Consider the following 22,949-nt stretch of genomic DNA (forward strand, 5'->3'; position numbering starts at 1 on the left):
TCTCACATGTCTGTTATTTCAAGGCCAGCTTTGGTCTCAACCAAGCCTCAGGTTAGACCAAAGGTCTTTCCCTGTGGCTTAGAGACACCCAGCTCCCTCAAACCCTCAGTTAAGACCAGATCAGCCTCTTTTGGAGATCTGCTCTCTGACTCTGCTGACTGTATTCAGGTGAAACAGTCTAGCAGTGCTGGGGCCAGAATTGCCGGGGCTCCAAAGGATGACATGCTAAAACTTGAGACTGAAGTAGCTCTGGAGATGGAGAAGACGAGCAAGCTCCTAAGCAGAGTTTCCCAGGCTCAGGAGAGAAATGATGGGGAGGGCATGCCGGAAAATCTGCTGGCTAAGGCCATGGAGAAGTTGAAGACGGCCGACCATGTCCTCAGGGAGGTCAAGAAACTGAAACTTGCCAACAGCTTGACTAACAGGAAGAGCTGGTGAATGTTATTGACAGCAACTGACCGATCGTTAAACCCATGACCTAAGCAGTAATTATCCAGTCCAAACTCAAAAGCCTTAAATAGCCCTGTCAAGCTTTGGCATTCACTATATGTTTGCATGTTGGTAAAGGTTAAGGGATGATCAAGGGATGTATACAAGAGTTAAAGGTTACAAAAAGGCCCATTCATGACTGATATATCCAGCATGTTCTCCCCACAGTGCGGAGGCCACTCCAGCAACTTCTGCAAGCATCAAATGCATCCTAATAGCCATTTTATGTTAAAAGCCAAATGCTGCATTTGAACAGAGACATCCTTTTAATCAACTAATGGAGATAATATTATCCTGTTTAGCTTGAGTTTTGTCTGAACCAAAGGAGATGGTGGTTCAGAAAGAGTCTTCAGGTGGTAATTTGTCACTTTTATCTAAACTGTGCATGCTGTGTGAGATTGAAAATTGTTGTATGGAAACCTTATTGCAGAGTCTGGGTTTAATGAACAGTCACTGACAAAAGTGATCATTGTTGATGTTTATACAGCTCATGCAACTGTTCGCTCATAATTACTTGTGTGCAATTATTTCATGTTCAAATGTGCCTGCAGGCATAAGCAATGCTTAATATTCTACTGTATATTATTTTTTGTTGTATATGCAATATCGAACATTTCAGAAATTAATAATTACTTGAAAGCTAATTTGAAAACTAATTATATGATAGCTTTGATAATATGATGAGAACTAAAACTATGATTACTAAAATCATTACTTTTAAGACATTGAGAATACACAGAAAAGTACTAAAATTAAAAAAAGACATCAAGTCAAATTCCACTTCTACTTTGTGAATTTGAGAGGGTTTTTCTCCTATTTTAAACATAGCAAGTTTGTGCTGATATTTTTCATGAGAGAAATTCTACTGTAGAGATTTGATTCCAGAATATATGTTTCTATCATTGGTAAAGAAAGATGTACCAACATAGCTCAGGAGTTTTCTGAAATTCATATTTGCAGACTATTCACATGATTGAAGCAAATCAAAGAATATTTCTATTTTCTATAGAATGATTGCTTTTTTTTTTTTAAATAAACTGATCTATTTTTCATACTAGTATTTTACATGGCACAGAACAAAGCACTTGTTGCAGCTCTCACTAACCCATCTTACATTTCAACATAATATAAATGTGTTTCAATGAGGGATATGTTCTTAACAGTGATGTTCCTACAGACTGAATCATGAAATAATTCAGATGTTTTGTCCAGTGCTTGTTAACAGTGATGGTAGTTTTCAAAACCCTTTGAAATACATTGTGCCATGCAGAGTATGTAAGAACATTTTACAACAGCAAATACAGTTTTGTACTCTTTGATATAAAGTGCCATTGCCCAAATAAACAAAGGGAAACTATTTCCTCATGTTTGGTCTTTAATTTTGCTGTAGTTTGCTGTTCGTATCAACGTTGTGATTACATAGAAATATTTCAGTCTTTCTTGAAAGCTGTAGTCACTTACACTTCAATTTAGAGATGAAACATTTTATCAGTCCACACACAGATCAGTGACAACTATTTGGACAATAACTTCACGTTTACAAACAATTTTTGAGCAAAAATGCCACAAATGGCTGTTTTCCATTTTAGCTGGACTTTAGGTTGAAAGTTGTGAGACACATTTTGACAAATGTTTATCACTTAACACTAGTCTGACTCACTGAATATAGGCTGCTGGCTGATTATCTCCCTCAGCATTCTGACACTCTGCAAGCAACAGCAAGTTGTAGTATTGGAGTCATTTAGCCATACATGTTTGAACCATAGATTATATATAGAAGATGGATGTAGCTATGTCACTTATTGGTTTGTGGACATTTGGCCGTTAACATCTTGCTCTTTTCAAACTAGATGTCACCAGTGAGCCATAATTTGCTAAAAGAACATCATGTTGTATTTAAAAAGTCCGAAAAAAAAGTATTGAAATCATAATCTCATTGCAAAATGTTTGCTCAGGCAAGAAATGATTTATAGGACCACATGTTTTATGTTACAATACCTCATAATTGGGATGGGTGGGTTTATAGTTTTATTGTTAACATTACTAAAATAAACTACTCTACATTCTACATACAAAGCTGCTGTTTGTCCTCAAACATCCAGAGGTTTATAGTCTGACAGGTGTACAAACATCACTATACTTCAATTAATTGTCTGGACCTCCCCTGTGCCATGCACTGTACAGCTCCAGTATGATAAAATATTTCATGTCAACTGCTTTATTCAGAACCCAAACACAGGTGAGCTCTTACTCTGCCTGTCAGGTAATAAAACAGAGTGCTTTGAGTGCTTTTCTTCTCTTGATAATATGATCAGAGATATGACGTTTACACAACTACTTCCTTACCTAAAATAATCTTAAGACTACATTTTGTGTCACAATAACAGTAGTATTTACAATAAAGTCTATTACCTATGTAGGTTTTCTCCTTAACCTCCTACTGGTTCATGGGCAGGGGTGGAAAGTAATGAATTACATTTACTCACATTACTGTAATTGAGTACTTTTTATGAGTAATTTGTAATTTTCAGAGTAGTTTTTGAAATGTGTAATTTTTACTTTTACTCAATTACATTTCGACCCAAGTATTTTACTTCGCTACATTTGAAACCCCTCACATTACTGAGTACAATATTGATAGTGAAAAAAATTAAATGTGAGCGGAAAACCACTGTGTCCCCGGAATTGAGAATTGAATGTCAGTTGCGTGACCTTGCCTTGCGCGCGCCCTTTCCATATCATAATCTCTACGCGTTGGAAGATGGCTGTTGCTGACCAAGATATGGAGATCACGAAGGAGGAAGAGTCCGAAGAGGACACAAATTCTGGAGAGGAAAGCCACAAAAACCCTTGGCCAAACTTAGAAGACTTATTCGCGTTCAAACGCACAAAGGGCAACAGCGTTATAATGCTGTGTAAAATGTGCCTGCCCGGCAAAACAGAGCTTTCAGCATATAAGACATCAACGTCCAATTTGCGAAAGCATGTGGTGGTAAGTTAGCACATTTTTATTTGTTCTATCAGGTTGTAATTGGTCTTTATTACTGTATCTCTGCTCTGTGTTGTAAATCGTTCTATTTGTTAAATTCTCGGATCTTCTATTTTCTTCTATTTTGAATACTTTGATTCTTGTTTAAATTTCTTTATTCTTATCATAATGTTGTCGGTTGGACAATGGGACTGAAAAAAGTTTGCACTATACAGTACAGGTTGTGACTGTCCTTGTTTTCCTTGTGTTGAAGATCATGTTACTGAGCTCAGCCGAGCTTTTTTAAGTGTGGATGTGCACTTTAATACACCTCAAAGTTGATTAAAACAACTTGTGCTGAACTTTATTCATGACTCATCCTTTTTTTGCATTAAATAAATGAAAGTAACGAAGTAACTTGTACTGAAATTACCTTTTAAATGAAGTAATTTTGTACTTTTACTCGAGTACATTTTTAGATGGGTACTTTTACTTTTACTCTGAGTAGAATTTCAACAAAGTAAAGATACTTGTACTCAATTACATTTTTTCAGTACTTTTTCCACCTCTGTTCATGGGATACTTAGCTGCCCCAAGTTCACATACAGTGGAAAAGATATGTGAATGATATGCAAATAAGGCACTAATTGTCCCTCTCCTCAGAGTCCTCCCCTCCACGCCCACAGAGACAGAAAGTAGTCAATGGAAACAGAACTTTGAAACATCTAAAAGAAACAAATGTCTTTATAAAAGCACAGACATGAAGAAAAAATCTGAAAAATTGTAATTTCATTTTCAATGACATTCAATGTTTTTCATGACATTTGGTTTTTCAATGACAAATTTTATTTTTAATGACCACCTATCCTGTCCGTTTTAGTTCCATAATTTTTTACACTCCGAATGCTCAGCCATGGAGTTGACTGCTTGTTTCACTCACGATGTGTCTTCTAGCATATTAAAAACGCCGCATGGACATATTAACAATGCAAAAAAAAAAAAAATTGATTGCCACCACAGTGGTACAAAGTTTCTGGAGAAGTGCGTTTACGGTAATTGCTTTAGGCTTTTTGTTAGTTTTATTGTGAAGGTAAGGACTGGAAGTGCAGAGTTTTACTTTTATGATATTTAACTTAACAGATGTGTCTCTGATTGCAGTGTCCAGGCTCCTTAGATATGCCGGAGATACACAAACTGTAGGCTACATCAGAGCTGGAGCTACAATGAGAAGGAGGGCCAGGATATAGCGGCGGCTGTGAAATAGCTGAATATGGAGGACGAGCTGTTGTCGGAGGACGATATCTGTGAGTAACCACATGTGAGTGCAGGAGCTCTCCTTCAGCCGGAGCTCCGTCTGTCAGCGGCAGGATGTCCGCGCTGGGCGGAGGGAGGCTCCTAACAGCATGGAGACTGTCCTCATACTGGCTGAGTTGGACAGCACCGCTAGCTTCTCTGGTGTAACACTGGTAATTTATATGAATTGGCGAGCACTAGTGTGAATTAGCAGGTAACATCGATGTCATTACAGGTTTCATAGGAATAGGATGAAAATCCATTTTATTGTGTTTTGTATGCTTTATAAACTAGCAGGTGTAAAATAAAAGCAGTGATGATCTGAGGACGCTTAAGATTCAGCTCGCAGTCCCTTCACACAGGGTTGGCTTCCCAGCTTTCCAAACCAGTGACAATTTGATCCAGTTTCTAAGTACTGTAGTCTGACTCACCAAATACAGGTGAACGTCTGGCTAATCATTTTGGTCTACATTTTCCGCCCTTCTGCTCCCTTTGCGATTCCGCTTTCTTCATCCCGGTGTTTAAGATTAACTGGTGATCCGATCAACTGGTGATTTCAGCGTTTCTGAGACAGATGTTTCGTAGGCGTGGCTTTTCAGGCATGTTGCCAACTTAGCGACTTTCTCGCTAAATCTAGCGACTTTTCAAAGCTCCTAGCGACTTTTTTTTGTCAAAAGCAACTAGCGACAAATCTAGCGACTTTTTCTGCCGTTTTGGAGACTCTGACAGAAAAACTCGGATCATACTGTTTTCAACAAGCAGCAGGTGCTGCTGTGAGCTCCTCCCCGTCCCAAGGCAGGCTGTCAGTCCAGTAACCCCGCAGCAGTCCCAGTGTCTCCCAGTGGGCATGTGATGGGCATCTGATGTCAATGCAACATCAAGGTGATGTCATGACATCAAATGCCCATCAGATGCCCACTATTAGAGGACACATCACTCTGCGGCCAGACGGCAGATGAATCGCGCATGCGCAGTCATTACAGATCCCATCCAGACTTACGGAGCCATATAAACGAAAATGTTTCTTCACTGTCATGCTAAAATAAACCACAGCATTTAGCCTCTAGTAAAAAAATCATATTTTGGGTGTTTTATACTCACTTTTTGGTCTCTTCCACAACGTTATTCCTCTCTCCTACAACGTTGATTACAATTACATGCAAACTGGGAAATATGCAAATTAGACGATGACGTCATTTAGCGACTTCTAGCGACTGTCCTGACCATAGATATATACAAACACCAGATGGCTCATGAGCGCTGTCAGCCTATGGGGAGCGACGTCGCCACATGGCGGCCATCTTGGGACAGGGCTGCTCGATCACTCATAACATTAAAGTCAATGGAGCATGGATTATAAAATCACTGTAGATTGCTCAATTTTCAACCGATTTTAGAACAGCTTGGTTTGTTATAAACGTCAGAGATGTACTTCTTTTACTGCTTACATAAGAATAATTAAAACCATTGAATTCATATAATAATGAACAGATATCAGCTTTTTTCAGCATAAATGGATGTAAATGTAATTTTAATATTTAACATTGCACTTTTTTTTATTACTATCAGCTTTCTAATGCACAGATAAAAACAAAGCTCAACCAAAATCAATGCACAACAAAAAGAGATGTCTTTTCTTTTCATGAACCCGGTGCCTACATTACCCACAATGCATTTCGGCTGCAGGCTAACTAATCCAGGCATAGATGTATACAAACAATAAGTCTAAGGTCTCAATCAAAGTCTCTTAACAAGCAAATAAATACAACCACAACCACAAAGAATGTAATTTCGCCTAAAGATTAGGTTCTCAAAAAACGTTGGTCTCAGGAAAACCTAATAATTGAAAATCAGATTGTGAGTAACACCATCTTCAATGTGAGTAGCCAGGCAGAAAAGACACACAACTATGCCGCATTTTTCAAAACGAAAAGCTGCGATTTCGGAATTGAGCCTGAATCATAGCCACGTTAATAAGGTTTGTAATAAACTAAACCGTTTGTAAATCAATCAAGAATTGAGCGAGCTGTGAGTGTTAAAGTGAGGAAATCATCCACCTTACCATTGACTACAGTACAGTGCGCCAGAGCAGTCCCCTGTCCTAAGATGGCCGCCAAGTGACGACGCCGCCGACTCCGTCTCGAGACATCTAGCGTTTGTATATATCTATGGTCCTGACTGTTGGCAACAGTGTATTCAGGACCCTTTACCGACTAACCAGGAAATAAACAATGGAACAACTTCGCTTCTAAAAATGAGATTTCTGCTGTTTTATTCATTTTGGTCCTGACAAAAATATCTGGAAATAAGTCGCGTTCTCATCGTAAGAGTCATGCGCTGTCAGACAACAAGAAAGAAAACTATGTAACCGCGGTTGGAACTAGTGGAGCTGTGATCACTGTTTACTATCAAAACCTGTTAAAGCAGCAGACAGGAGACCAGGACACGGTGTGCATGTCGTTTAATAAGTTCAAACCGTGTGGTAGAATATCCTTTAGTGGTAGTTCAGCGTCACATGTTGGCTGTTTTATATCCTTTAGTGGTAGTTTAGCGTCTAATATTGGTTGTTTTATAGCCTTTAGTGGTAGTTTAGCATCTCATTCTGGTTGTTATATATCCTTTAGTGGCAGTTTAGCATCTCATTCTCAGCCTGTCCTCAAACAAAAAACGACCACGTAGGTCGTCTGTACACGCCCGTATTATGACCCAGTGTTACGTTTTGACGTATGCGACCTTTAGCGGTTGAGTAAATATCGACACTCTGGAGTCGCAGGTGAAACGTCACCATGAACAAACTTTTATCTAACATTATCCCTGCCCCTATCCCTAACCCTAACCTTAACCATAACCCTAAACCCGTGTTGGGAAAGTGAGGAAAAAGCCGTTTTGCAACGGAAAAGCCGTTTCGTGAATTAAATCCTGTAATGCATTCCTTTTCCCCGTAGGGGCGCTAACGTAAATACGCTCTCACGGGTCGTATTCCGGTGCACGGTGCATACGACCGATGTGGTCGTATGAATTTGAGGACTTGTTGCTCATTCTGGTTGTTTTATGTCCTTTAGTGGTAGTTTAGCGTCTCATTCTGGTTGTTTTGTATCCTTTAGTGGTAGTTTAGCCAAAATGCCAAAATGTGACGCTAAACTACCACTAAAGGACATAAAATAAGCAAAATAAGATAAAAAATGAACTCATAAAGACATAAAATGGCCAAAGTATTACACAAATAATGTACAACGACCAAAATGTCACACAAAGAGCACAAAATTATGAGAAATGCTGAAAATTAAAAGTACAACTTTTAGAATCACCAAGACTGAGAAGTAAAATAAGTGCTTACACCTGCAGAGCATTAGTTAGTATTCAAACCTTAGATTGGCATTCTATCTAGATACAAATATACACTAACAATGAACTTACATGTGCATTTTAAAAGTCATTATGAAGATATCAACTTACCCACTTCTTAATGTCACTCTCCATGCCAGGCCAGTAATAGCGGCTGATTACAGCGCTGTGTGTTTTCTCCCAGCTGCAGTGACCCCCAAAATGGCTTTCATGAAATTCATGAAAGATGTCATTTGCCTCTTTGGCAGAGCAAACAACTTTTGCCAGGTGATCAGGCTGAGTTTTTTTTCCGCCTACATATGTAGTACAGTTCACCCTCTAGTGTGTGAATGTGAAGCACATTTAACATGAAATTACATAGTTTAGAAAGTGTAGTTGACAAACTACAAATCCCTATTATACACCTTACCCTTTACCATGAAGGTTTCAGCTCTTCTTCTGATCACATATTTTTGTTTTGCAGTGATGCCTTCAGGGTAACGGTTGTTAATTTTCAGGTCAAGGACCTCTTGTGCCATTTTGGGGTCCATTTTTTTAAAGAGAGATTTCCTTGTATTGCCCTTTCTTACCACTGGCTACACTAACACCTAACTAACGCAAACTAACCTAAATCCTATGCTTACCTATCTACTAACTTATCTACCTTCAGACTTAACTATGAAACTACCTTCACACTTACCTATAGATGCCACAAACGCTTAACAGATACACAGACAGACAAATTACAGAACAGACATACAAAACAGTTACAGTCACAAAAAGACAATAACACCAGACTCTCAACACACCTTACCTCAGACACTCTCACTTTCAAACAGCCACTCACTCTGTCACAATCAAACTGCAATCACACTATCAACCACTCTACAACTACTATAACTCGCTTGATGAAATGCCTGCCTTGTCTAAACTTTCTCCTCACTAAACCCACAAGGTTATAATGGGTTAACTAACCTTATATATATAGAGAGAGATGTACTCCCCAAATCTCTCCACCTGTGTGCCCACCTGTGTAACCAAATTTGGCCACACAGGTGTGCCTGTGCCCAGTTTGAGGTGTGCACACCTGTGTGCCCAGTTTGAGAAAATTGGTTAACTGTGTGCAAGTGCTACTTGAGCACCTGTCTAATTAAATCATTTGAATTTTTTGATAGTGTCAAATTTTGTTCTGATAAGTATTTGCCTCTGTAGGGTTCCATACATGTAGCTACATAAGAATATGTACCTGTGAGAGATACGTTTTGCTTTTATGTGTGATACAATTGTTAATTTTGTTTGTATGTTTTTAATGTCTGGACTTCTGCTTTGTATATTTCTATAGTTGTACAATTTCATTTAGCAGATGCTTTTATCCAAAGTGACATACATCTGAGAATACATACAACACAAGCAAGGATCTAGTCAGGAGAAAACAACCTGGATAAAGCCATTAAAAAAGTTAAAATGTTTAAATAGGACCTTGGTGTCTGCAGAAGGTAATAGGATTGTTACTTCTTTTTTTCAGCAAGTGAAGTACAAAGGTATTCGGTGAAGAGGTAGTTTTTAGTCTTTTTTTAGGACTGAGAGAGATTCTGCAGATGAAACTTACTGTCAAACAATGCAGCGAGATAATCTTATTTGGTCTGTTTTTATTCTTTCTCATTTTATTGTTTTACATGTCTTGAATTGTGAGATTGTTTGAAACAGCAGCTTCTGAAGGCAGGAATGAGAAGTCGTTGGTTAAAATATGGGTCAGATGGTTTATATAATTTCGGCGTTTTACTTAAAAGGTGTGAAAAAGTAAAACAACGCAGATCCACCAGCTTAATTGCAGTAATCTTTGAAAACAGTAACAGTATTTCTTGTGTTGTTTCTGTCTGACTGTCGGACTGAAGCCTCAGACTGTCACCAGTTAATCTGGTGTAGATGGTCACACTCTACCGCAGCGAAGCGATATTTCCACTCAGTTAGATGGAAGTCCTCATAAAACCGCGTATTTTATTGGTAGACTGAACAGCCGTGAGTCAGAAAAGAACAATAGCGATTTTTGGAGCCAATGTTAAAGCTGACAACAAGAGCATTTCAGAACAGGTTATTGACATCTGTGTGTTTTGAACAGGCATCAACACAGTCACCTATGATATGTATTGCCGTTGTAAGAGCTGTCTCGCTCACTGAATATCACCAGTTGATCGGATCACCAGTTAATCTTGAACACCGGAACAACAGCAGCAACATCTGGGCATCAACCTAATTGCAGTGAAATTGAAACTGTAAACTAAAAGTTTTTCCGATAATTTGGATCGTACTGTACGTCAACCCTGCTTGTTGTTAGTGGTGGATTATCCATTTTACTGTCAAAATTTTACTGACAGTGCCTGTCTCTCTATATGCAGATGTTCCACCACAACAGTTTTACCATCACTGTTTTAAGGGAACACAGCCCCGCCCACGATGATTGTGATTGGTTTAAAGAGCACAAACAAGCCAGAAATTTTTTGTTTGTTTTGTTTTTCCAATTCAGTTTAGAAAAAAACTTCATTTTTCTCCAGGGGAAATTTAAAGACAATGGAGCAGCTTGATCACTGGGAGACCAATGATTTTAGAGCAGACCTTGACAGTGCTCTGCCAGTGGTCCTGTTTTGCAGACTGAATGGAGTGAAAACCAGCAGGTTCTAGAGAGTGTAAGAACATTCAGAGAATAAGAAGTAAAATGTAATTAGAATATTCCTCTTAACACCAAAAGCATTAATCTTCCTCAGTAGATACTGCCGCTGATGGCATTTTGTGAGGTTCTCCTCACTGCTGGAGGCAAAAATTGTGCCCAGGTATTTGTATTCATCCACTACCTCTACCTTTGTCCCATGGATTGTGATGATAGCTGCTGTAGCCTCTGCTTGCTGGAGAAGTTCACCACCATCTCTTTGGTCTTTTACACATTTAGCTCCAGGGAGGATTTCTCACGCCGCTCATGGATCTGAGAGACAGGGGTAAATTACAAAATTAGGGGAAAAAATAGAAATAGGAAGCCAGGCACAGGTGGTTAGCATCTAGCTAAGAGACAGCATATAACTCTCACAGACTTTAGAAAAAAAGTACCTATTGTAGCAATAAACATATAACCATACAAACAATGCAAACTGCTCTATAAGATGTCACCCTCATGAGCAGTGACCCAAAATGAATCCATCCAGTGGATTAGTTTTTATTAATGTTATCTATCCACACAGTTAATGCAGCTAACATTACCATTAGCTTTGGTGGTATGCCCGCAGGCCAAAGAACAGGAAACCAATAAAAGTAGACTGATTAGTGGTTGCTGTGTTTTCATGTTGCTCGTGATACTGCAGTGCAGCTTACATCCAGCTGGTTTTTACATCTGCTTGCTTCTTTCTTCCTTTTTTTTGTTCACAAATACTGTATTTCAGTGCAGCTGAATCCCCATTAAAACTGTTCTCACTTACAGTATTCAATGAACTGATGAAACTTTCTACCAGTAAATTGAATGTCTTTGGGCCTTTTGGCTGTTTTCCCCATTTTCAAACTCATGAAGGATGAAAGAAACCAGAAAATATTCATATTTGAAAAGTTGCAATAAAGAATTGTGACTTTTTTGCTTTAAAAAATTACTAATGCCGAATGATTATAAAAGTAATTGGGAATTAATTTCAATAGTTGACTACTGATCGATTAATGAATTCATCATTGCAGTTTTACACAGCTGTGCTATACTGTCTGCATGCATATACAATGTGTGCAGTTGTAGCACAAATGTTAACACTTGAAATCCCTCCTTGTCTAATTGCTGGCAGTGCTGTGGTCTGAAAAGGAGTTACATGATGCTGCCAAGAAGAACGACATGGGTAAAATGCAGGAACTGATCAAGAAAGGTGTGGACGTCAAGGCCAAAAACAAAGTAAGCCTGCTGAAAGGCAAAGATACACCTGTCTGGAAACAATTGATGATTTCAAATACTGTGGGTGTTTTTTCACAGCAGAAAGAGTCCAAGTAATGAGTTTTGATTATACAATCCCTCCAGGAATTCGCGATGTTGCGATCGCGCGAATTCACGTGAAATCAACCAATCTCCACGAATTTTGCGCAGCCTTGCAATTTTGTCCAATCACCGCAACTTTCCCGCAATTTTGGCCCGCCTCCTGTGAGTTCCACCAATCATAGTAGTCCCCAACGAAAACCTAATGCACGTATGTCACCGAATTCACTTCCTTGTTTATGGTTTGAAGATGCAGACATGTGCGATACTAATATCTCTCGTTTGCCAACAAAAATTACTGCTGAAGACCGTGATAATTCACTGATGTTCTTCACCAAAGCAGAGCTACACTGTTTTACACCTGTGCAATATTGTGGTGGAATACAAAAAAAGGAAAAAAAATCATCGATTGATACTTAAAAAACACTTAACATATTAGAACGGCTGAAATGAGCGGACAACAGACCACATTAATCACCATGATGGAAACTGTTGCATCCAGATCCGTTAGAGCACTGAAAGAATGAAGGTAAATTAGATTATTTATTCCACCTAAGAACACGGCAGAGTTATGTGACAATCATCGTGTGTGAATCCTTCCTCTGTTATCCAAACAAAAAACGACCACATAGGTTGTCTGTACATGCCCGTATTACGACCGAGTGCTACGTTTTGACGTTAAGCGACCTCTTGCGGGTGAGTAAATATCGACACTCCGGTGTCGCAGGTGAAACGTCACCGTGAACAAACTTTTATCTAACACTATCCCTATCCCTAACCCTAACCATAACCATAACCCTAAACCCGTGTTGCGAAAGTGAGGAAAAAGACGTTTCACGAGGGAAAAGCCGTTTCATGAATTAAATCCCGTAATGCGTTCCTTTTCCCCGTAGGGGCGCTAACGTAAATACGCTCTCATGGGTCGTATTCCGGTGCACGTTACATACGACCTGTGTGGTCGTATGAATTTGACTTGTTGCATGTGGACGTATCGGAAATCATACAAGGAACAACTGATTAAATTGTGGGGGTGTTTCGGAGTCCCATCAATTACAGTTGCCAGCTACATATTTAGGTCACGCAATTCGGTATGTACACATGCAGAACACACACCTGTCTTGGTGGAGGACTGCGGTCTCTCAGTGCTGTTCTTGTTAATTGACGTGGCAAGCTCTGAGCGTGTGTGAACACGTGTGTGCCAGGATGTGAAATTTACTTTTTAAGCCACTGACAGATATGTCCGAATATGATTCATTCAATAGTAAATTAGCATTTTGTGCCGCAAATTTACCAACCGCGTCATGCTAAACCAGTATCTGGCTGCTGCTAATGTCCCACCGTGGTGTGCCAGCTTGTGGAAATGGGTTGGAAGGCAAAATAATTAATTTTGGAATAAATATTGTCGATTACAGTGTTGAAACATGTTCTACAAGTTGGAAAAATGCAGCTTTCTAGCTATTATCAGTGCCTCCCGCAATTTCATCACAACAAATAAGCTTAAAATATCGCAACTTTTATCGCAATTTTTTAGAAAAGCTGCTGTGAATTCAGGCATATTCGGCTGCAACAATCACAAAAAATGCCCACGAAATCCTGGAGGGACTGATTGTACCTTTCTTGCATGTGCATCATAAATGCACACAATGTGTCAACATTAATTGTACATTGTTCTGTAGCGAAATGTATGTGTCTGGTTTTGCAGGTCACCTGTGAAAATAAGCAATTTTCCTTTGTTAACGCATCCTTATGCTGTTTTTTTATATGCTGGAAAACAGATCATCAGCAAAATAAGCAGTGAATGTTGTGGGTGAGCATGTTCAGTGTACTGAAGACAGCTTCAAACATATGTATTCAGACACCCAGGGCTTCATATGTAATATTCTGAAGGAACCAATCCCGTCAATTTGATGCTGAGGGGGCTTTCTGTATCATTATTCTTCTACAGAATTTTATGCTATAGAATTCAACAATTTGGAGGCACACGCCAGTAGTGAAAGTCCCTGACAAGGTCTTGGTTCAAGATCTGCTGGCAAGGAACCCATCATGGCTCCTCCGTTGTATATAACCCTCCCAGTCGATGAGGTACTGGACACCTTGACCCTGACGACACACATACAACAGCCTGCCCACAATCTCCTAAGGTCCCACAAAGCAACGGACCAGTTTCTTGGACTCTACTCTATGGAGTAGGTCCTTGGAGTGCAGCCATACTTTGTGGCCAGGGGCGTAGGCTGGAGCAGCAGTACAGCAGCAGTTAGCCTGGTCCTGCATTCTATGGAAGATGCAAAGGAGGGCAGTGTGTGCTTGTCTCCAGGTTCTTTCACCTTGCCTGATGTGCAACTGGACTAATGACACTGCAATATCCTCCTCCTGGGTGGGAAACAGTGGGAATTGGTAGCTGCGGTAGCACTGGAATGGTTATAAGCCAGACAAAGCGTTCGGCAGGTTATTGTGAGTGCACTCCACCTGGGGGATTTGAGAGCTCCAGGATTATCAGTTGTCAGATGTGATACAATGGAGTGTGGTTTCTAACTCTTGGTTGGCCAGCTCTGTCTGCCCATTAGACCAAGGATGGTAACCTGACAAGAGACTGACTGAGGCCTCCAGTACTGAACAAACGGCTCTCCACTCTTGTGAGGTTAACTGTGGTTCTCGAGCTGACACAATGTTGGCATGCAACCCATGCATGCGGAACACTCCAGTGACTAGCAGGTCTGCTATCTCCTTGGCGGATGGTCGCTTGGGCAGGACTTTAAAGAGAAGCGGTCAACTACTGTAAGGATAAATGGTAAATGGTTGTATTTATATAGCGCTTTTATCCAAAGCGCTTTACATTATACATCACATTCACACATACATTCACACACTGATGGCGGGAGCTGCCATGCAAGGTGCTAACCACGACCCACCAGGAGCAATTAGGGGTTAGGTGTCTTGCTCAGGGACACCTCGACATGAGCACGACGGGCCGAGGATCGAACCGGCAACCTTCCAGTTACAAGACTCTACCCACTGAGCCATGCTGAGCCATGGCAGTATTACCATTTGCAGGGGGGGATGCCGGTGATGAAGTGCAGTGCTATATGGGACCACAGTCATCTGGGGATGATCAGATAATGGAGGACCGGAGCGGATTAAGGAGGCCCACACTGAGTTGTTTGGAGGGTTTATTCTGGGCACAGGCGGCTGAGGCTGCAATGAATTCACGGGTCTCCTTATCTAGAGTCAGGCACCAAAACCACTTTTGAAGAACTGATTTGAGTTCGGGAGACCCCTGAGTGGCAGGTTAACTGGGTGGAGTGGACCCCCTGCGGTACCTTAGACCAGACAGAAACGTGGACCAACAGGATGTTAGCTGGGCCATTGCCACAGTCTGATTGGAGGGCCTGGGCTTGTTGGACCTTGTACTCAATCCTCCAGGTGAGGGCTGCTACAATCGGAGTGGACAGCAGGCGCTTTAGCCAAGAACTGCCAGGACAGGGTGTCAGATTTGACGTTCCAAGAGCCGGGTTAATATGACATGGAAAAGCTGAACTGACCAAAAAATAAGGCCCACCTGCCTTGCTGGGAGTTCAGCCTCTTCACCATCTGGATGTAGGAGAAGTTATTGTCATCTGTCCACACAATAAAGGGCAGCTCAGCTCCCTACAACCAGTGGAACCACAGACCATGGCTAGCCACAGTTATTAATGTTCAGCAGGTGTCCCTAGATATCACCTACGACCTGCTGACCAATAGGGAAAACTGCATCTACAGGATTGGCTGGGGTGGTCGTTTTGGAAAAAAGGGAGTCGCCATAAACATAGCGACTGAAGATGACAAGCAAACCCTGAGGGACACCTAGACATTCTACAACACCACCATTGAGGAGATGAATATGAATGTGGCTGATCTTATCTCGAAGATTCCACATGCCCTTTGTCCACTCAAACTGCTTATTTTAGAAATAAAATCTTGTTTCTTATATGATCTCAATTCTCAATCCCTGCACTTTAAGTTGTGCGGGCCAGCTTAACTGCTAGCAGTTCTCTGTTACTGATACCTTCCAGGGTCAAAGGTAAGTGCTGTTAGAGAGGCTGTGATGTGGCTGTAGTTCCGGATGAATTGTCCAGTTGGGGCCAATCTCTTACCGCCGCAACCTTGACAGGGTCCATCCTGCCTTGTCATCAGGACACAATGTTGCTTGTGCTCTTATGGGGAGCAGGAGAAGATCAGTACATCGTTGAGGTAGGGTAGATGAGAAGTGATGAGATGAGAACTCGTTGATGAAATCACGGAGGACATTGTTCATCAGGTTGTAAAACACTGCGGGGGCATTGGTAAGGCTGAAGGGCATCACTAGGTACTTGAAGTGGCCTAGAGGTGTGTTAAAGGCAGTTTTCCATTCATCCCCCCTCGGATGCACACCAGATGGTATGCATTGTGAACATCCAGCTTGGTGAAAATAGTGGTTACGTGGAGGGTGGCAGACGCAGAGCTGAAAAATGGTGGAGGGTATTTATTTTTGACTGTGATGTTATTTAGTCATTGGAAGTCAATGCCGGATCATTTCCCACAAAGTTGTGCAGTCATAGGGGCATCGTGATGTCAGTAAAGCTTGGTGCTTACTGAAGTCAAGTGCTATGTCATGGTACACAGGAGGAACTTAAGACGGGTCAGTGAGTTCCTTCATGGGCTGAGGAAGTGGTGTGACAGAAGCTGGGGCTGAGCAGAGGCAGCTGGCATGGCAAGTGACGCTCCAGGTGATAATTTTGCCTTAAGAACCAGTCAATGTGGGGCTTGTGTTTATGCAGCCAGATGATGCAGTGGCTCAGGCAACAAGTATGAATTACTCGAGTATTAAAACTAAATATTACTTACATATTAAAACACAGTTTTGTGTAATATAACCAGCAGTAGCCTCTGTTATTATTACTGCTATGGTCTGTAAGGTCTGCTGTGAAAAAGGGTAACTCTGACAGACTAACTTAGGTGTCATTCAACAGGTGCTGTAATCTGCTAACATGCTCAGGGAATTAGTAGGATTTCATGACAAACTGAAGAGTCTATTGGAGAATGTTGACCGACTCATATCCGTCTCCCTGTCTCTGCGCAGATAGACCGTAAAGCGCTGCACTGGGCAGCAGGAGCTGGGAATGAACAGGCTCTGCGTCTCCTGTTGGACCACGACACAGACGTTGATGAGAGGGACAGTGTATGTGCACATGTTTATAGTTACATCATTCTGAAAAATGACCTCTATTCAGTTATATAACATCCTTTAAACTAGGGAGGTCGATTAGATCCAGTATCTGTATCAGGTTCTGATACCACTGTAATTCACAGATCGGAAATTTCCGATCCAACCTGTGGAGATTTATGATCGTGAACCATGTCTGTACTTTAATGTTGTATGCTGAAATGCCTCCTCAAGTGATTCCCTGCTGGCTGCCCTGCTAGCTGGCAGCAAAATATGGAATGGATTTCCTGAACGGAGGCATGTCTCAGTAGCTGGGTTTCCATTAGAGTTTTTCGCAAAATAAAAGCGATATTTCTAAAATTTCGACAAAGTATATTTGCGCTTTGAACGTGTTTCCATTGAAGGTTGTTCTGGGCAGAAGCATCGTAACTCTCGTAAAATATCATCCCGCGAGATTTCACTGCAGGAAGATGGACGCCCGAAACCTGTTTCTACCTCCTTATAACACTCTGCATTCCTCTGCTGTTTGCTGTCTAGTATGGCAGTGATGTTTTTCTCAAGAATAATGGCAAGAATCGGTCTCCTCTTCTGTCCACACGTACCGCGCCATGTTTACTCCGAGAGAAGTGGTCATGTGACCAGGTACGACACGTCCAGTGACATATAATTGCGGAAAAAGTGTTTCCATTGCGCTTTTGCGATATTTTTCGATATCAAAACGTCTGGAAAAACCACCTCATGAGAGCGTAAAACTTTTTAGCGATATTTTAGTCCTTTTTTCGAAATTCAGGTGTTTCCATTACCAGTTTTTTTATTGCGCTATTTACATTTTGTGCATATCTAAGGGTAATGGAAACCCAGCTAGTGAGAGGCGGAGTAATGAGACACTCTCCATTCCACAATTTGCAATCAGCTAGCAGGCAAGCATTGAGCAGCACTGTGGCTAACCAACTTTTCATCACATGTCTGCTGTGTGGAAATATGATATGCACGAATGTATGCGTGTATTTCCCAAAAGGCAACTTGAGGTAAGTATAAGGTCAGAAAAGGAAGTCAGAAAAACAGGAAATCCTGTTTACAGGAAAATCCCATTCTGAAAGTAAATATGTAACTGTAAAGGGACGTGTCCATGTGCCCACTAGATGCATTTTTCTCGTCTGTAAACGCGCTGCATCTGAAAATCGCCCGCTTGGTTGGCGGTCACTAATGGGCCACAGCCTTGTCACATGACAGCACTTTCAGCTTGACAGTCCGGCAGATGTGTCAGACCAACATGGCGGCTCAGCCACAAACTTTCTCTTTAATTTCGAAAACACTTCAACAAAAAGTATTTCTGAAAGCCGGATCACTGCATGCCAGATCGAATTTGTGTAAAGTAGAAGTCAAGTCTACTTTATGCAAATGAGTGTCGGCCCGCTTCGGGCAAACACACCGGATCGCAGCTTGAAATGCATGACATGCTGCATGCTGGTCCAGTTGGCGTGCGTTTCCAGCTGCGATCCGGTGTGTTTACCCGGAGTGGCCTGCCGCTCATTTGCATAAAGTAGACTCGACTTCTACTTTATGCAAATTTGATGCGGTGTGCAGAGATCAGAGGCATCACAAAACTTTCATCAAATGTCTAAACTAGCCATTGGTGAACTAAAACGAGTACAGATTCAACTACTGCACAGCTTATTTTTCGTCTCAAATGCTTTCAGAAATGCTTTTTGTCAGAGTTTTCGAAATAAAAGAGAAAGTTTGCAGCCGAGTCACTATGTTGGTCCAGCACATCTGCCAGACTGTTAAGCTGAAAGCGTTATGATGTGACAATGCTGTGGCCCACTAGTGACAGCTAACCAACCGGGCAATTTTCAGATGCAGCATGTTTGCATGCGAGAAAAATACATCTCGTGGACACTTGGCTTAAGGGTTTCAACAAATTGACTGTCAGTATTAATTCCATCCAAGACAGATACACACAGAGGGTAAACTTGTCTAGCACTACCACTCTTCAAATAAAATAAAAAGCGCTGCGTCATCTGATCAGCACAAATTAAGCATTGTGGCTTTTGTAGCATTAACAAATCAATATCATACTTGCCTGTATGGACTTGCTCTTATATAGCGCTTTACTACTCATCAGAGTACTCAAAGCGCTTATACAACAATTGCTTCCATTCAACCATACGCTCACACATTCACACTCTGGGGCTGACAGAAGTGTGGCTGCCAATCCACGCCTACGGCCCCTCCGGCCCCTCCGGCCACCACCAACATTCACACGCATTCATACTTGCCTGTAGAGAGGAGTTTGTTACAGTCTCATATAAAATTAACAATAATGATAATAATGATATTACAGAAAGCAGAGCTCTGGTATCAGACTAGTATTGGTATTGGCAGATATCCAAATTAGGTATCAGGATCAGATCAAAAGTGAAAAAATATGGATCAGTGCATCCCTACTTTAAACCAAGTACCTGCCCCTTCCAATTCATTCTAAGAAATTACAGAAATATAGTAGCAGGCAACTCCTAGGAACATTATATCCAACAACACAGTTATTTTACTTTTCTCTGACAGGCACGAGCCATCTTCTCTCCTTCTTCTTAAACAAGCCAGACTTTTTGTCTTTCACATCAGCAACACCAAGGACAAAGGAAATCCTAAAAGCATAGTCATGGCAATATCAAAGTCCTCCTTGTCTTGAGCAGAACATATCCACTACAATGAGCATGAGCAGGAATGCAATATATCAATAATGCAATTTACCCAACAAATAATACAATAGACCAGATGGTTTTTCCTTATCTTCTCACAGTTTGGCCAGTATGACCATGAATTAGGCAGTAAGTTACAGTCTGTGTTTGAAAACTATTTTAGAAATCTTTTATCTACTGGTCTGAAAAAACATTGCTTTTACACAACACTAAGTATGTCCAGGAGCAAAGTAATTCAAATCAGTTCAATTCATTTCAGTTCAATTCAGTTTTATTATATAGCGTCAAGTACAGGTCAGATTGTCTGAAGACGCTTTACAGAACCCATATGCCTGAACCCCCAGAGCAAGCTCTAAAGCAACAGTGGCAACAAAACACCATTTTAACAGGGAAGAAACCTTGAGCAGAACACGGCTCTTTATGCAGGGGGGGACCCTTCTGCCTGCTGGCTGGCAGTGATGTAAGGCAAAATGTTATGAGCCTGTACAAAGGTACAACAAAAAATGTTTGCACTGAGCAAGCGCAAAAATACTGAGGCTGCTGCCACTGTTGACACACCCAGGCTAGCTCACTGCAACAACACTCTTCAAGTATAAAGCATATCAATGGGGCAGAAGTCATCTAACATCACTAAATGTGTGTATTTGTGCTGCTGGCCTCATATAACAGTATGTACTTGTACTTGTAAATGTTTTTCTACAGTTTGGCATGAATCCTCTGCTTCTGGCATCCTGGTTTGGTCATCTAAAGATCCTGCAGATCCTGGTATCCTGTGGAGCCAAGCTCAACTGTGAGAACAAAGTAAGAGCTGCATAATTTAATCAAACTACAGTGTTATTGAGTGATTCACAGCATCACAGCCAGTGTGTGTGTGTATGTGTATTAGGATGGTCTGAGTATGCTGCACTGTGCTGCTCAGCGAGGCCACATTACAGTGTTGGAGTTCGTCATGGAGGACCTGGAAGGCATTTGTCTGGACAGAGCTGACAAGGTAACTCTTTGCTTTGTAGTACTTTAAATTAGCCTACTGATTTTGTACAAACTGTAAGCTTTTCCAACCTAAAGAACATTGTCTTTTTTCTCACATCTTTGTTGTGCTGCTGTTTGTCACAAGATCAGCAATATGCCAATAAGTGCATGAATGGACCCTGATTGCAATATTTGGACTCTGTGTTGGAGTGTAAGTAGAACAACTCCTGTGTGTTTAACCTGCTACCATCTGTCTGATAAGGCAGGCAAGACAGCCCTTCATCTAGCTGCTGAACACGGACAGCTTGAAGTGGTGGAATTTCTTATTGGAATGGGCTGCACACATGGTTTGAAGGACAAGGTAGTAATACACACACAAGCACACACACTAACACACACACTAACACTGAATAACAACAAAATTATGAAGTTCAACAGGTGATACATAATTAAACATTATATATTATTTTAATGCAATTTATCTGTTTGCCAGGCTGCCATGGCAACATAGTAGAGTTCTCCAGAGTCTTCCTTGAATCCATCTATGGCATGGACAAATAGCTTAAAGCAGGATCTGCAGGAATCTGTTTTGTCTTCAAATTCTATGTAAAGTTGCTGGATGGGAACAAGGCATATTTTTCCCATCCCTTTTTTCTGGAGCATAAATTTCTTCACCACTAATCAACTGAACACACTGAAGCACAAGACAATTAATTATGAAATAGAGGGGACTAAATTATGTCACATAAATAAACTAGAAAAGCACTAAGAGAGCACAGAACTCCGCCAAGGCTGGGCAGTCGTTGTATAATTTCTGATGGATGACATCTTTAAACAGTTTGTGGTTTTTGTATAGGATCACAATCATGATTGTCAGCAGGCAGCTGACGTAGTGTTCACTTGTAGTCATAGCTACAGTGACGCTGAGCTACTATCTCGCAATGATATGGAAATTCTTAACAAATCTGTGGATCCAGACTGTAAGCCACATCACTGCCAAGGTAATGTCTGTTTAAATAGCGTTGTGAACAGACAAACAGACGGACAAACCAACGCTGATCATCACATAATTCAGTCTTTGAAAAATGCCATTTTTAAATCAAAATATCTACAGTGAAAGGAAAAAAAAAAACTTATTTATATAGCACTTTTCATACAGGAGTTGTAACACAAAGTGCTTTACAAACAGACAAATAATTAAAATAGATGAAAGAAATTGTGACGCAAATCCACCCCACTCAGCCCCAAACCCACCCACCCCAATCCATACACTGTATTGTTAAAAAGCACATATATAAAAGACAATAAATAAATAAAAAAAACTAATATAAAAAAATAAAGTAAAATATAAGTAGATCAGTAAAAATAAATAGATAATAAGATAAATAAATTCAATAAAAATATATATATAATAAAATATATCATATAAAAAAATAAAAGATAAAATAATAAATAAAAAAATAAAGATAATAATAATATAATAATAGTGATAATTATAAATTGAGAGTTGTAAAAAGAATAAGAACACTAAAAGGTAATTCAAGTAAAAGCCAGACTAAAAAGGTAGGTTTTAAGTTTGTTTTTAAAAACATTAACATTAGGTGCAGCTCTCAGGTCTTCAGGAAGGCTGTTCCATAAGTGGGGACCGTAGTAATAAAAAGATGCCTCACCATAAGTTTTGGTGTTGACCTTGGGAACTGCCAACAGAGAACTTCCTGAAGGCCTAAGGGTTCTAATTGGTTCATACGATAAAAGCAAATCTGATAAATACGATGGACTAAGACCATTAAGAGCTTTAAAAACCAATAAAAGAATCTTAAAATCTATCCTAAAAGAAACAGGTAGCCAGTGCAGAGACCTTAAAATCGGTGTAATATGGGCTCTCTTTCTGGTCCCCATTAGCATCCGTGCAGCTGAATTCTGTAGGAGCTGAAGATAGGAGATTTTCTTTTGCGGGAGACCAGAAAGAAGAGCATTGCAGTAATCTATTCTACAAGTGATAAAAGCATGGATTAATGTCTCTGCATTGGC

General features: G+C 40.6%; 1 protein-coding gene across 5 annotated transcripts in view; it reads left to right on the forward strand.

Annotated features, from left to right (window-relative positions):
* The first annotated feature begins 4,566 nt into the window (after positions 1 to 4,566).
* The window catches only part of ankdd1a (ankyrin repeat and death domain containing 1A), a 47,128-nt gene continuing 28,745 nt past the window's right edge, over positions 4,567 to 22,949 (forward strand). For 3 of the 5 annotated variants that reach the window (XM_022204352.2, XM_051942312.1, XM_022204353.2), the window contains exons 1-6: positions 4,567 to 4,761; positions 11,887 to 11,990; positions 17,164 to 17,262; positions 20,652 to 20,750; positions 20,836 to 20,940; positions 21,181 to 21,279. In XM_022204352.2, coding sequence (XP_022060044.1) covers positions 4,728 to 4,761; positions 11,887 to 11,990; positions 17,164 to 17,262; positions 20,652 to 20,750; positions 20,836 to 20,940; positions 21,181 to 21,279 — 540 coding nt within the window. In that variant the 5' untranslated portion in view covers positions 4,567 to 4,727. Of the gene's footprint in view, positions 4,776 to 11,886; positions 11,991 to 17,163; positions 17,263 to 20,651; positions 20,751 to 20,835; positions 20,941 to 21,180; positions 21,280 to 22,949 lie in introns of all 5 variants that reach the window. The other 2 variants (XM_022204354.2, XM_051942297.1) reach the window with 2 other exon arrangements.

This window comes from Acanthochromis polyacanthus, chromosome 2 (assembly GCF_021347895.1).
Source record: "Acanthochromis polyacanthus isolate Apoly-LR-REF ecotype Palm Island chromosome 2, KAUST_Apoly_ChrSc, whole genome shotgun sequence".
Classification (NCBI taxonomy): Eukaryota; Metazoa; Chordata; class Actinopteri; family Pomacentridae; genus Acanthochromis; species Acanthochromis polyacanthus.